This window comes from Xiphophorus couchianus, chromosome 18, assembly GCF_001444195.1.
Source record: "Xiphophorus couchianus chromosome 18, X_couchianus-1.0, whole genome shotgun sequence".
Lineage (NCBI taxonomy): Eukaryota > Metazoa > Chordata > Actinopteri > Cyprinodontiformes > Poeciliidae > Xiphophorus > Xiphophorus couchianus.
Window position 1 is genome coordinate 29,389,344 of NC_040245.1, and position 13,091 is coordinate 29,402,434.

General features: G+C 40.8%; 1 protein-coding gene across 3 annotated transcripts; it reads right to left on the reverse strand.

The window, feature by feature from the left end:
* Positions 1 to 1,561: 1,561 nt before the first annotated feature.
* LOC114161359 (porphobilinogen deaminase) lies at positions 1,562 to 13,025 on the reverse strand. Of its 3 annotated transcripts, none has more exons than XM_028044600.1 (14): positions 12,838 to 13,025; positions 10,718 to 10,771; positions 10,121 to 10,193; positions 8,869 to 8,918; positions 8,628 to 8,683; positions 7,280 to 7,357; positions 6,436 to 6,513; positions 6,264 to 6,339; positions 5,331 to 5,444; positions 5,200 to 5,238; positions 4,989 to 5,108; positions 4,847 to 4,900; positions 4,072 to 4,158; positions 1,562 to 3,984 (listed from the first exon to the last, which is right to left on the reverse strand). In XM_028044600.1, exons 1-14 carry the CDS (start codon positions 12,859 to 12,861, stop codon positions 3,808 to 3,810), a joined length of 1,080 nt encoding a protein of 359 aa, XP_027900401.1. In that variant the 5' UTR covers positions 12,862 to 13,025; the 3' UTR covers positions 1,562 to 3,807. The 3 variants fall into 3 exon arrangements, with proteins under 3 accessions (XP_027900401.1, XP_027900400.1, XP_027900399.1); XM_028044599.1 differs by lacking the exon at positions 12,838 to 13,025 and adding an exon at positions 10,865 to 10,972 and having other exon boundaries at positions 1,562 to 3,981; XM_028044598.1 differs by lacking the exon at positions 12,838 to 13,025 and adding an exon at positions 10,865 to 10,972.
* Between the last annotated feature and the right edge of the window lie 66 nt (positions 13,026 to 13,091).

The following is a 13,091-nucleotide window of genomic DNA, read 5'->3' on the forward strand; positions in this document are numbered from 1 at the left end:
GATCTATGGATAGATCCATAGATCCCATAGATCTATGGATCTATCCATAGTTTGTTGGACGTGGCAACAATTGCTTGCCCTCCAGTGAAGTGACGGGCGAAATTTGTGGATGTGAAATTTTGAGCTGGTACATATAGACATGTACGTGCAAGCTAGAGGCGGTATACAAGAACGTTAAAAATAAAAATCTAAACTTTTGTCGATGCTACTTTTGCTGTCGTGTTCCGTGTGTTGGGTTCAACCAGTGTGGGAGAAACCGCTCTCTTTTCGCTGTTGTTCTTCGGTCCCTGTGTTGACCCCTTTACTCTTCGCGAGCTTGCAGTTCAATAGTGGCGCTTTTCCATGAGTGTCATAACCTGCTCGGTCTGACCCGGTCTGACCCGGCCTGACCCGGTCTGACCCGGCCTGGCCCGGCCTGACCCGGTCTGACCCGGCCACATTCATTCCCCATTGCTCTGTTCTCTGATTTTCTCAGAGGTAGTGCTATCCGCACCAAGCCGAAGCGATATGATTGACAGCTGACCACATTCGTTGACTGGCTCGTGATTACTTCACAGCAAAAGTGCCTAAATCTCATTATAGTGTCGCTGTGGGACCATGGACATGCTGTCCATCAGAGAACTGTTCGGTTTGGAGGAGCGTAATTATCAATGCAGCCACGAGCAGCGCCAGGAACATACGTTCCTGGCGCTGCTCGTGTGTTATATGTTATATATAACACACGAGCTGGGTATATAACACACTGGGTATATGTTACGTTTTGGAGGGGAATTACCTTAACTGAGCAGACCAGCTAGCAGCTTCTCGCTCTGGAGAACAGAAGATAAAGAACAGAGTAACGATGAAGCTGTGGTCAGAGGTCCGTCGAGCTGCAGGTCTTCATAGATTGTGTCTGGAGTGTCGCGCGCTTCTGATCGATTCTCTGTAAAACAGCTCATATAATCATGTCAGGGTTGTAACTTTCGGTTTTATCGGCAGCTGCTGTTAAAAAAAGACAGAATTGTCAAATTAATAAATAAAAGAGGTCTTGTGTGGAGTTCTTTTTTTGTGTGTGTGTTGTTTTTTTAAAGTTGTTTTCAGTCAGCAAACACAGGTTTCCACCACATTGTGTGTATGTATCATTTATCATGGCTGATATAAAAGAATGGAAACTGGCAGCAGGGCATAAAAAATGAAGACTTTCTGAAGTGAAGGCTTTCTGGAAAACCCCGTTCTAATGTAAAGTTTGACAGATTACTGGATCAAAGAAATTTCTAGTTGATAGACTGATTTGGTGGCTCAATCAGACGATCACACATAGCAATCTTTGAGAATTTGAAAACATTTGGTCTTTTATTTGCCAAAGTTATGAGGGGGAACCAAATATTTCAGCTGCCTGAAATAATCTGTCCCCCCTCTATAACACAGGAGCTAATTATTTTTTCATAAGGAAATAAGATGCAAATGCAAAGTGATAACATCCCAGCATATAATCTTAAAATTGCAAGACAACGACTGTATCCACTGATCCACAGTCACCCCAAGGTTTCCCCCAGTGAATTAGAAGCCTTGCGGCCCAACATGCTTCACTTTACTGTTTAACATAACAAATAATGTTAAACACACTTTATTGACAAATGTTTCAAATCACAAGAAAAACATGTTTTCTGTTATGCTAGGCTGTTATTGCTAGAAAAGTCTGTTGATTAAAATAGAAATTAAGCTGAAAAAAACATTTATAACCAGCATCACCTATTTATTTATTTTTTTCACTGGGAAGACCCAGGACACGCTGGAGGGACTATGTCTCCCGGCTGGCCTGGGAACGCCTCGGGATTCCCCCGGAGGAGCTGGAACAAGTGGCTGGGCAGAGGGAAGTCTGGGCCTCCCTGAAGCTGCTAACCCCACGACCCGACCCCAGGTAAGCGGAAGAAAATGGATGGATGGATGGAAAAATAACACGCTTAAACTAGAGAAATTATACAAGAAACATAGCATCAAACTAACTGTACTGATGAAAGCATTAACCCTTACTGAGAAGTATCAAAGAAACAGAGCATAAGAGTACTTTTTTAGGAGGCAGACATGCAGCCGACTTCAGCATAAATCCTACAGCTTACACAGATGGCACCTGGATCAGAGAGAAGCAATTACATTTTGAGGAATGGCTTAGAAATATGGAGGGTAGCATTATGTGACGCCATTTCCATTACAATTTGACATAGTTTCACTTAGTGCCACCATCTTCCATATTGAATATCATCTGTTCTCAGAATTTGCCATGCTTTCAAACCCTGGCACCCGAGAACTACCATACACAGATGTTCCTGGTACAGACTCACATTTATGGATAAATCAGTGAGAGAACAGTTACTGATCTACAAATGTCTGCACGTATTTTTAGATCATATATGAGGATTGATAAAGTGAATATATATATATATATATTAGAATAGAAAATACATTTCCAGATCATGTTAGTTTTTAATTTTAGATCATTTTAATGGTACATATCATTTTAAGTCACTTTATTTGGCCTGGGGCCAGCTCCAGCTCCTTGCATCAAGGAACAACAAGGTTCCATTAGGATGCATCGCCATCCTTAACCCACCTGCTGCTGCTCGCTGCCAGTCAGCTGACTGAAAAAACAAAAACAGTCTCGCTTACGAGACAATTTCTGCTGTTTGGGAATATTTTGAGATGATAAAAAGTACAGGAAGTCATAATCTAAAAACTAGCAGAGCACTAGTCCTGTTGCCTGGCTACAACTACAGGCCAGGTACAGGAACAGATAGGTAGACAGTGTTACTCTGAAGAGCCCAAAAAAAATTTATATTCTTCCCTCAAATATTTCTTCAGAATTTAGCAAGTGTTTGTTTCATTTTCTGCCCAAGCCTATGCATGAAAATATATAAATAAATACATGCTATATCATTAATTTAAAGGTTATAGCGTAGTTTTCAGCAACACACCGAATATTTGCTGCTTTATTTGTGTTTTTGTAAAAAGCAGTTAGATAAGGAAAGAATTCTAGTCTCAAATTTATATGAAAATACCATTGCTATGATCCCACCAGACCCTCAGCGCAGCCTGAGCCTCACGTATCAGAGGAACCTCAGTGAGGCTGGAATAACCACATCATTTCACAGACACACACATTCAAATGTTTGTGCGAACACAGTGCTAATCACGTGCTCTTGCCAGCCGTTTTTGTGTTTATGCAAACATTCTTCACATTGTAAGTAAAACTTAAACCATCTCTGTTTGTAAAGAACAGAAAACTGAACTGCGGAAACGGTTCTGAAGCTACAGCTTCGAGCGTTAAAATGTCCGGTTCAGTGCAGAGCTGTGCGGATCCCAGCCTCGCTCTCCAGTTCTGCTACGGGCAAGCGTTGGACTCAACATTTGCGTTTGTGTTTGTAACAACAGTGTGGATAAGCTCTTCCTTTCTGCTTCACTTGGATGACAGTGACACGTCCTGGACTCATTTCAGTTGGTGATGCAGGTGCTGAAGGCCGTTTTGTGATCATCCCAGTGGGCTGATGTGTGTGTGGTTAAGGAGATGGTTCACTGAGGTAAGTACAGGCTAGCACCCAAACCAAGACCCACAAACAGAAGGGACTCCTGACAAACTGATGTGCTGAGCGCAACTTTGGTTCAAGTAGTGTTTCCACAACACAGTCTCTTAATCAAGTGGACTTTAAATTAGCACCACACAAGACAAAGGTTGTGGTTCTAATTGAAACAAGGTTGCGTTAGACTGAACAGACAGTCCCTTCCATTGGAGGCGTAGGGGGAGGGGGAGAGGAAGGGGGTTAGGGAATGGGATTATCTGGCGTCATTGAGCTGCCGGGCCACTGTCAGGATCTCCTTGGCTCCTTTGCTTAGTAGTAAATCAGCCAGTTTGACGCCCAGCCGCTCAGCCGCATCCTGGGCTTCAGCTGGGACTTTGATGGCTGTGACTCCCACTCTCTGGACCTGCTCGTCCACCCTCTCCAGGCTCTGCTGAGAGTGGAGATCAGTAGGAAGATTAAACCTGAGAACTCACAGTTGTAAAGAAGAGCAGCGGCCAGGGAACCCTTTCACACTCACCTCGTCGCCGGGAGCGATGCTGGTCTGCATGGTTTCTTTGATGCTCTGTGATCCATCTAGACTGTACACAGCGCCGGTCAGGTAGAGCTGAAAAAGGACGGGCAAGTTTACAGTTTTTCTTCTGTCTTTAAGAATATTTTTGAAGAAGTTTGTCAAACTGATGCACAAATATGTGTCAAACAGCATAAAGTAGGGTTGACTGGAAAATCAAAAATCGCGTGTCTCATTTTAGATGAATACAGTTCGACCTGTCAGTATGTAAACACATTTGTTGAAGTCAAGTCTGCAAGTGACTGGTTTGAGTCAATCAGAGGGAAGCAGTGAACGAGTAAGAATTCACAAAAGCCTTAATAATTTTTACATTTTTTAATTATTATTGAAATAAGATATCATGTTCATCCATCCATGATCTTATCTGAGCTCAGGTCAGGGGGGCAGCAGTAGGCTAAGCAAGAAAACCCAAACTTCCCTTGATTATATTAGCTAACTGAATAAAGTTAGCCGATACTCTCTAACTTTCTACAGTTAGCTAACAGTTTAACCAACTGACTTTCTACAGTTAGCTAATTTTAATTTCCGATCCCAACTCAGTTGGAATAAACGGTTTACAAGTTGCTGCATAATATTGTAACTTGAACTGGGAGAGACTGCTACCAGAGGACTGAGTGGTTTGGGACAAATGAGGGGCCCATGTGCACAGGAGCCGTACTTTACACAGTCAAAGCAGCAGGCAGTAACCAACAGAGCAGAGTCCTCCTCTACCCAGCATTCCTACCTGGGAGTCCTTCACCTTGGTGTGCACAGCCACAGGAACACTACAGCCGCCCTCCTATTAGTAAAAGTTATTCTGAGTAAAAATCAACTCCTTAATTTAAACACTGACAAATTTGTTCAAATAGCACAGGTTTTTGTTGTACCAGTTGCTTGAGGAAAGCTCTCTCAGCGATGCAGCGCAGCACAGTGTCGGGGTCATGGAGAACAGACACCATCTCCAGGATGTCTGCATCTCTGGCCCGGACCTCCACCGCCAAAGCCCCCTGAACACAAACACACAGGGGTTCACTACAACACGACTGAGCACAGAGTTAGCTTTCCATCACACAAACTGAACACAATTTATTCCTCTACCTGTCCAACAGCGTACATACAGTCTTCAGGCTCCAGGATCTAGAAGTGGGATCAGAGAGTTTGTTAAACGTGAACCAATCAGAAATATCTACGAGAGGATCTGACATCATTATCATCATCAGAAGGGGTACCAAGCTGATTCGGTTCTCCCAGCCCATCCTCTTCAGGCCGGCAGCAGCCAGGATGATGGCAGCGAAGTCGTCCTTCTCATCCAGCTTCTTCAGACGCGTGTTCAGGTTCCCACGCTGAGGGCGGCCGTTAAGGAAACACATCACCTCAGTGGAAACTAGGCAACATGTTGTTTTCTACACTCCCTGGAAATATTATTCATATTCCTTTAACTTTTTCCACTTTAAAAGCCAAAGACTTCAAAGTATCTTAAAATGTATTTGAGATAACAGACAAACGCAAAGTAGGGCATAACTATGAGCTCATTTTGAATTGAACTGAAATGGATAGAAATGCCTGCAATACTTTTCAAATTTATTTCTGTAGCCTGTAGCTGCGTTTCCATTGCAAATGTGCACAAAACTATGTCAATATTCCATAAATAAGTCTGTTCATGCGATCAGTCCTTAAAAAACGTGAGACGCCATCATCCTCCAACCACTTCCTGTCGTCTTCTTCGTGGTCTGGGCCAGTGACAACATCTGGTTGTTGATCATGTGACTTGTGTGATGCGAAAGTGCAGTTTTATGTTGCAGTTTTGCAACATAAACCAATTTCGATACGACGTAAAGCCCACCTCGTCACAGCGGCAAAACTTTTAATGGTAAAACAAGAATCTTTGCTTGTTTTTTCAAAATTGTTGTGTTTCCATTAAGCAAACTTCATTTTGAAATCTCAAATTGAGCAATTATAAGGCAGATGGAATCGCAGCTTGTCCTTTTTCATGCACTTCACAGACATCCATCACATTGTGTTGACCTATAACACGGATGGGAAAAAAATCACACAGAATGTGACAAAGTTCAAATCATATAAATACTCTGGTCATCTCCATGTCGTGCTGATGAGGCCCAACAAGTTCAGAATGAAAAGAGGAAAACTGTCAGAAAGGATACGATGTCCTTGAATTCCAGATGGGGAAACCTCTTCTTCAGCTGGGCAGCGCGGCGTAATGAACTCGTGCCAATAACACTGCACACACACACACACACACACACAAACAGATACATACTATGAAACATTATCTGTCCATAACCATCAACTCCAAGTTTCCTAAACAAGCCCCACCTTTTCTCTGGAAGAGTGTCCAGAGTTTTTCCTGTGTTGCTTGGATGGAGCACCACTGCATCATGGGGGTTCTCCCTCCTGAAACAAAGGACACAAGTGGTACATGCTGCTTGACCCTCTGCCCCCTCCATCTGCCCACTGACATGAAGACACTGAGTAATAATAGACTTATTGTGAACACAGAGCCACTTTCCAGCTCTGCTGCTGGGAAGAAACACTAAAGAAACACTAAAGTTCGTATAAGAAACTGGAATTATCTAAAAATGTTCCAGCGTAGCGTTTGGTTCTTTGTAAAATTAGTGTTTTAATGTTTACCAGGTTTTTGAAAAATTAGAAATTACTACAATCAATCAAAACAACTTTAAATAAAATTTGTGAAAGATTCTAATGGATACAGGTTAATTAATAAAAACATAGCAATTATAAAATTGTGGGTTTTTTTTAACATTAACAGAATATCAACAAGGGTTTGCGCATATTTGTAATGAAAATCAAGGTATTATCACTCATAATGTGTTGATACCATGAGCCTTTATGTTCCTCCATATTGAGAGTGATACTCAGGAAAATACAGAATTGTTGCTCATTTCCTCTCTGTGTGTGGGGGGCATCACTAAGCACTTGTACTTCGGTCACCAAAATGGTCAGCAGCAGCCCTGTTTGTGGGCAAACTTCCTTTAACTCTGCTTGTCAGCAGCAAGTCCCCACCATAGCAACATTTTCTAGAGCTGATGACTTTGTGTTTGCTCATGAACAGGAGCAGCACTTCCTTGGTAGAGTCTGAGCTGCAAGTAGAACAAGCTGTGACCTGAAACGCTCCAGAGACCACAGACCGTGGACCTACTTCAGTACAGCTCCGATGGTGAACCCTGCAGGCAGGCTGGTGGGGAGATCCTTCAGCGAGTGAACGACCAGGTCGACCCTGCGGGTCACACAGGAAGGACATCACTTACACCAGCGGCAGCCATGTTTCACTGGAATAATGCATTCATTCAGCTGCAGCCCGGATACAGCTGCTACATCTGAGGCTGCGCTTTGCAAGGCGTTTCCCTCTGGAGGACTTCCTTTAAAACATGCTCTGCAAAAGTATTCATACCTGCTCACATTTTGTCTCATCAATTTATTTCATTGGATCTATCAATGAAATATATTTATTTGATACATATATTATAAATAATACATCTATTTGATGCGATAGAACACAAAGTGGGCAGAATTGCGGGGGGAGTAAAATTGAACCTGGTTTTTCATTTATACAATTTAAAAAATGTGAAATTAATCTGCATTAAGAATTCCTCCATCAATATTCTGCAGAAGCAGCAGATTTTAATTGTGATAAAAAATGGAAACTGAAAGCCATCGTTTCCCCTCCACTTCACAACTCTGTGATACTTTGTGTTGGCCTGTCAAAGAAATGAAACGATTAAACGCAATGATCAATTATTGAAATAATCGTCAATGAATTTAGTAATCGACTCATCATTTACTAGACTGTACAGACTTCACAACACGCCATATGCTGAAAGAACAACACAGTCAGAGATTTGATTAAGTCAAAACTGCACAAAAAATCTATATCTATTTTGCATTTAAGACTAAAAAACAAAAAACAAAAAAACGTTCTTCATCTATGAATCTGTTCCACCCAGAACTTCAAATTCTGTAATAAAAGCTCCTAAGAAGCCTTTGGTACAGATGATCAAGTGTACAGCAAAGTAATGCTGCTATTTCATATCAGGAAATAAAATATTTCTTGTTTTGTTTTTTTTAAAAAGGAACTTTATTTGCATTTTTATATGTTTTCAAATATTGCAGAAAATAAGTAAAAAGTGGTTAAATAAAAAAATCTGCAGAATGTGCCAATTTCTTTTTTATCCCATTAATCAATTAACTGTGAGAACAATTTATTACCAAAGTATTGGTTAGCTGATGCCCTATTCTGTCACAAAAACTCCCCACGAAGCAGATGAAGGTTGTGGTTGTAAAATGAAAAAAGAAAAAGATCAAAGGGTGTGAATCCTTTTCCGCATAAAATGTGCAGACAGGCGACATGTATTTTCTGTTATGAAATGAATGAATCCTTAATCAACTTAGTTGCTATTCTTCCTTTATTCCAACAAAGAACCTTAAGTTGAACATCCAGCTGAACCCTGAAACAGTACACAGGAGTCTGCAGTCAGTCTCACACTTACTCATTCCTCTCCAGGGCGTTCTCCAACTCTTTGGTGAATAAACTCTTCTCACCAATCTGAAGGAAACATTTTTTAAATAAAAACAATATTTATTATCCAGACCTGCAGGTTCCTTATTTTTCCAGACTGCACAGATAACGACAGAGTAAAATCTGCTGGGTGAAGACTCCAGGTCACACTTAAACCGTTTAAAACTTTGAGCAGCACAGAGTACATATGGCACCGTAAACAATGATTTTACCTTTGATAAAGCTCTGTCAAGGATTACATCTCCTGTTGTTGACATGGCAACTAGAAGACAGAAGATATTTATTAATGATAGTTGGGGTCAATACCAAGAAGAGATGTGGTCATACAGGTCCAAACAGTGAGAGCGAGAGATCTGCAGCCATCACATAGAGCTCTCAGAGCAGTGAAGATAAGATCACTTTGCTCCCTGCAAATCACTTTATTTCTATCAAAATATGATCTCTGGCTGTTTCTAAATGTACTACAGAATGTAGAGAAAAAATATGTTATAGTCAGTGTCGTCATGGGAATTAGAAAATGATTTAGCTTTTGGTTCTTTGTGGTATATTGTTAACATATCTATATGTTATTTTTGATTAACTACTTATACAGATTTTAAAAAGCAATAAATATTCTCTAACACTTTATTTGACTGAGTGTGCACAAACATGACATTAACACCTGTCATGAAGATGAAGGAGTTTTTATGAATGTTTATGACTGTTGTCATGAAGTGTCATTCGGTAAATAATGACTTTGCATTAAAAGCAAAAACTTTGCTTTTAATGCAAAGTTGACCATTTTAATGGACTTTCAATACAAGCTTTAATGCAACTTTACATTAAAGGCGTCGTTATTTATCGAATGACACTTCATGACAACAGTCGTAAACATTCATGAAGATTCTTATCTTCGTGGCAGGTGTTATGTCACATTTATGACAGTGTCACGTCAATGTTATGCACACCCTGTCAAATAAAGTGTTACCAAATATATTTGTTAATGGGCCCATATGTCTATTTCTTCATTAATTTTGTTGCCAAAATGTGGCATTTCAACAAACGCTCCTTTTTCTTCAGACACCATTTTAGCTATGTTTTCACCATCAACACAAATGAGTCAGATACCTATGTTTCTATTTAAATAATAGAAATCACTAATCGATAAAAAAAAAAAATGTAAAAGACAAAATAAAAAAGGCTTAAGTTTGACATCATTTACCCAAATATAAATAAAGTCATATATTAAAAAATATAATCTGGTTCTTTTTCATTTCCTCTGCTTGCAACTATTAACTAATTACTAGTGTGGACGTAGGCATATAATTTACGGATTAGATTAAAACAGTCACAATGAATGAAACTTGTGCATCCATTCATGCCAACGATGACTGGAGGTAAACCACAGACTTTGTTCAGACCTGGTTTGACTTTACTAACTAGTTTTATCTCCTGGCAGAAGAATCCACAGCTGCAGCTGCTCACCTATTTCCAGGTGGACGTCCGGGTAGAGCTCCTTCAGCTTGTCGGCCACACTGTCAGTCTGGATGCGCGCCAGCTACAACAGAAGACGACAGAAGGAGTCATTTTAGTTTTCATTTTTAATTATTTTTTTTTACCCCTCCAGAGGGTCTTTCTGTGGGCTCTAGTGTCCCTTATATAAAAGTAGGCTGACAGGAAAGGGGGAAGGAGAGGGGAGAAGACATGCGGCAAATATCGCCGGGTCCGGGAATCGAACCAGACGGCCACTTCGAGGACTCAAGGCCTCCAAACGTGGGTTGCGTTATCCCCTACACCACCACAGCCCGCCCAATTTTTTATTTTTTTTTATTAGTTCTACCAAATCCAGACAGCAACAAATCCTGAAATCGGTACGGACAGCAGGATGGGGAGTTCTCATCAAGACAAAGCCACTGTGTTATCTCTGCTGCAGACATCCTGCTCAGCTGCCTCTGAAGCCGCATCAGATAATTCATACTCAACTGACACTCTGGATCTCTGCAGCATCTCGACCCAGGTTCAGAATGAGAGGCGAAGAGAGAGGAGAAAATGTAACGGAGGAGTAGGAAAAACTCAGCGTACCTGGCTCTTGCGAGTTCCGATCCTGATGACCCGGCTGACTTTGCCGTTCCCGTCCTGACAGGGTAAAATAAAAAACAATTCAAATAATCTCAGTCAAAGAATCTCTCACCGCTCCAAGCACAGCACCTTCCCTCTGCTGTCCCTCACCCTGATGTACTTATAGGGTCCTTCCTCCATCACTCTGGTTCTTCGCTCTGAGCCACTGAACTGTAGAGCTTATTGTGTCTGGGCCTGCCTGCTGCGTCTTGGTAAAAGGCTCTGTGCTGACTGAGGTCATATAGTCTCAAGAAACAGTGGTGTGACTCACTGATCCTCCCCTCCCACCACCCTCCCCCTTCTGGACACCCACACCTACAGATCTCTGCTTCTGACAGATAAGTGTGCCGTTAGAAAAGGCAGGGATGGGCATCTGAGACGGAGGGGCTGCTGGCTGCAGGGTGCGGCCATAGTGAGGGCAACATGTGGAAGACCTGGCTCACCGTTTTTATGAATGGAAGTTTCAGTCATTAAAACTGAGAGTCAATATAAAGAGAGGACATTCTTACTGCTCAAGAGTGGACATATACGCAAGGCAAAAAGAAATTACTTAGAACTTAGAAGCAGCAAAATAACCAGATCCTGAAAACTTTGTGACTCTCAGGACTTTGTGTGAGGTTTGAACTGGGGAATCAATTGGTTGGAAAAGAAGAAATGATCTAAAGTTGGTCACCAAAAACTAGGAAACAGCTGAAAGAAACACAAATACTAACGACATTTGAGTAAATTCAAATTCAAAAATACTTTCTTGATCCCAAAGGGAAATTAAATGTTGTTGAGGCCCATATTACTTCAAATTCTTTGTACAGTAACAAAAATACAGTTTTATCAAATAAATATACAGAATAGCCATTAGTCATTCAAAGTATTATTGATTAATTTTCTGTAGAAACATTTATTTGTTTTTATAGTAGCTCAGGAGGTTCAATAATTACCATCTGAGCATAATTTTCACTTTAGCATAGTGTCTGATAGCATAGCTTCAGCCCCAGAATAACTTCAGCTTTAGCATAACCAGAGTTCAAGCATAACATGACTTTAACATGACTTTAACATGACTTTAACATGACTTTAACATGACTTCGGTTTAAGCAAAACATGTTTTAGCATAACTTCCATTTAACGTCATTCCATTGTAGCTTAACTTTAGTTTTAGCAAAACTTCAATCTGACCATAACTTCTACTTTCGCATAGCTTTCATTTTGGCTTTTTTTTTTTTTTTAATCAACCCTTCTGGTTGTCTGTATTTTATTCGACCCTGAAACCAAATCCGTTGATATTCTGGTGTGTCACAACCTCACCAAGTTCTGAAAGACCCAACCTCAAATAAAATGTTAAACTATAGAGAGCACCAGTGTTCTTGGACACAGTGAAGCTGGCAGGATATCATCATGGAGTAAGAACGTGTCTACCAAGAAAGACTGTTCCAAAATTGTCACATTTGAGCTTCACTGTTTTGTTGTTTTCCATCGTGACTACATCTGATTGGGTTCACCTTACGAGGCAAAAGACTAAGAGTTGTCCTACATAACCATATGATCTATTCTGTTTGTGAAATTGCAACACCTTAATTGAAAATCATCTCTAAAATTACAACACAGATTGATTCATCAAGGACTGTAATAATTTATGGTGAACAAATGTCCTTCAAACAGGATCTCCTTATTGTAGTAGTGGAAGCTACGAATGAATGAATGAAAGTTTATTTTTATTTCGAACAAAAAGGAGAAAATAACTAAAAACAAAAGAAAACGTTTTTAAAATTCACCGCTCGAAAAGGATCGGAGAGAAGTATGAATTTACTGAATCCCTCTCCGTTATAACATTATAATTAATTATAATTCATATGCATGCTTCTGTTCAACATAATGCTTTGCGAAAATCAGAAGTGACAGTCCGTTCTTTGGCTAAACTTTGACTCGCTTTTCCCCTCCGTTTTTCCGTCCAATCCAAACTTCTCTTCACTAGCAAACACGAACAACAGCCAATCAGCGCGCCATAGCTAAGTGACGTCGGCGGAAATCAACCTAAGCTCCAAGACTGTACAGAGAGCAGAAATGAGGGTGGCCAGATAAGAACCTACCTGTGAGCTCGCTTCTTCCGACATGTCGGCTGTCTGTAGAACTCAGGTGGTTTTGTCGGACTCAGCAGGTTACTTTGTTCGACACTCTGCACGTCAAAAATAAAATAAAATCCTTTCCTCAGAGCTCTGCTCTCATTCTGCTCGCTGTGTGAATGAGTGTAGATCCTTGTGACGTCATCAAAGTAGAGGTCATTTCCTCTTTCTGACTAGCGCCCTCTAGGACGGAGGTATCCAAACTTTGTGCACCACGGGAA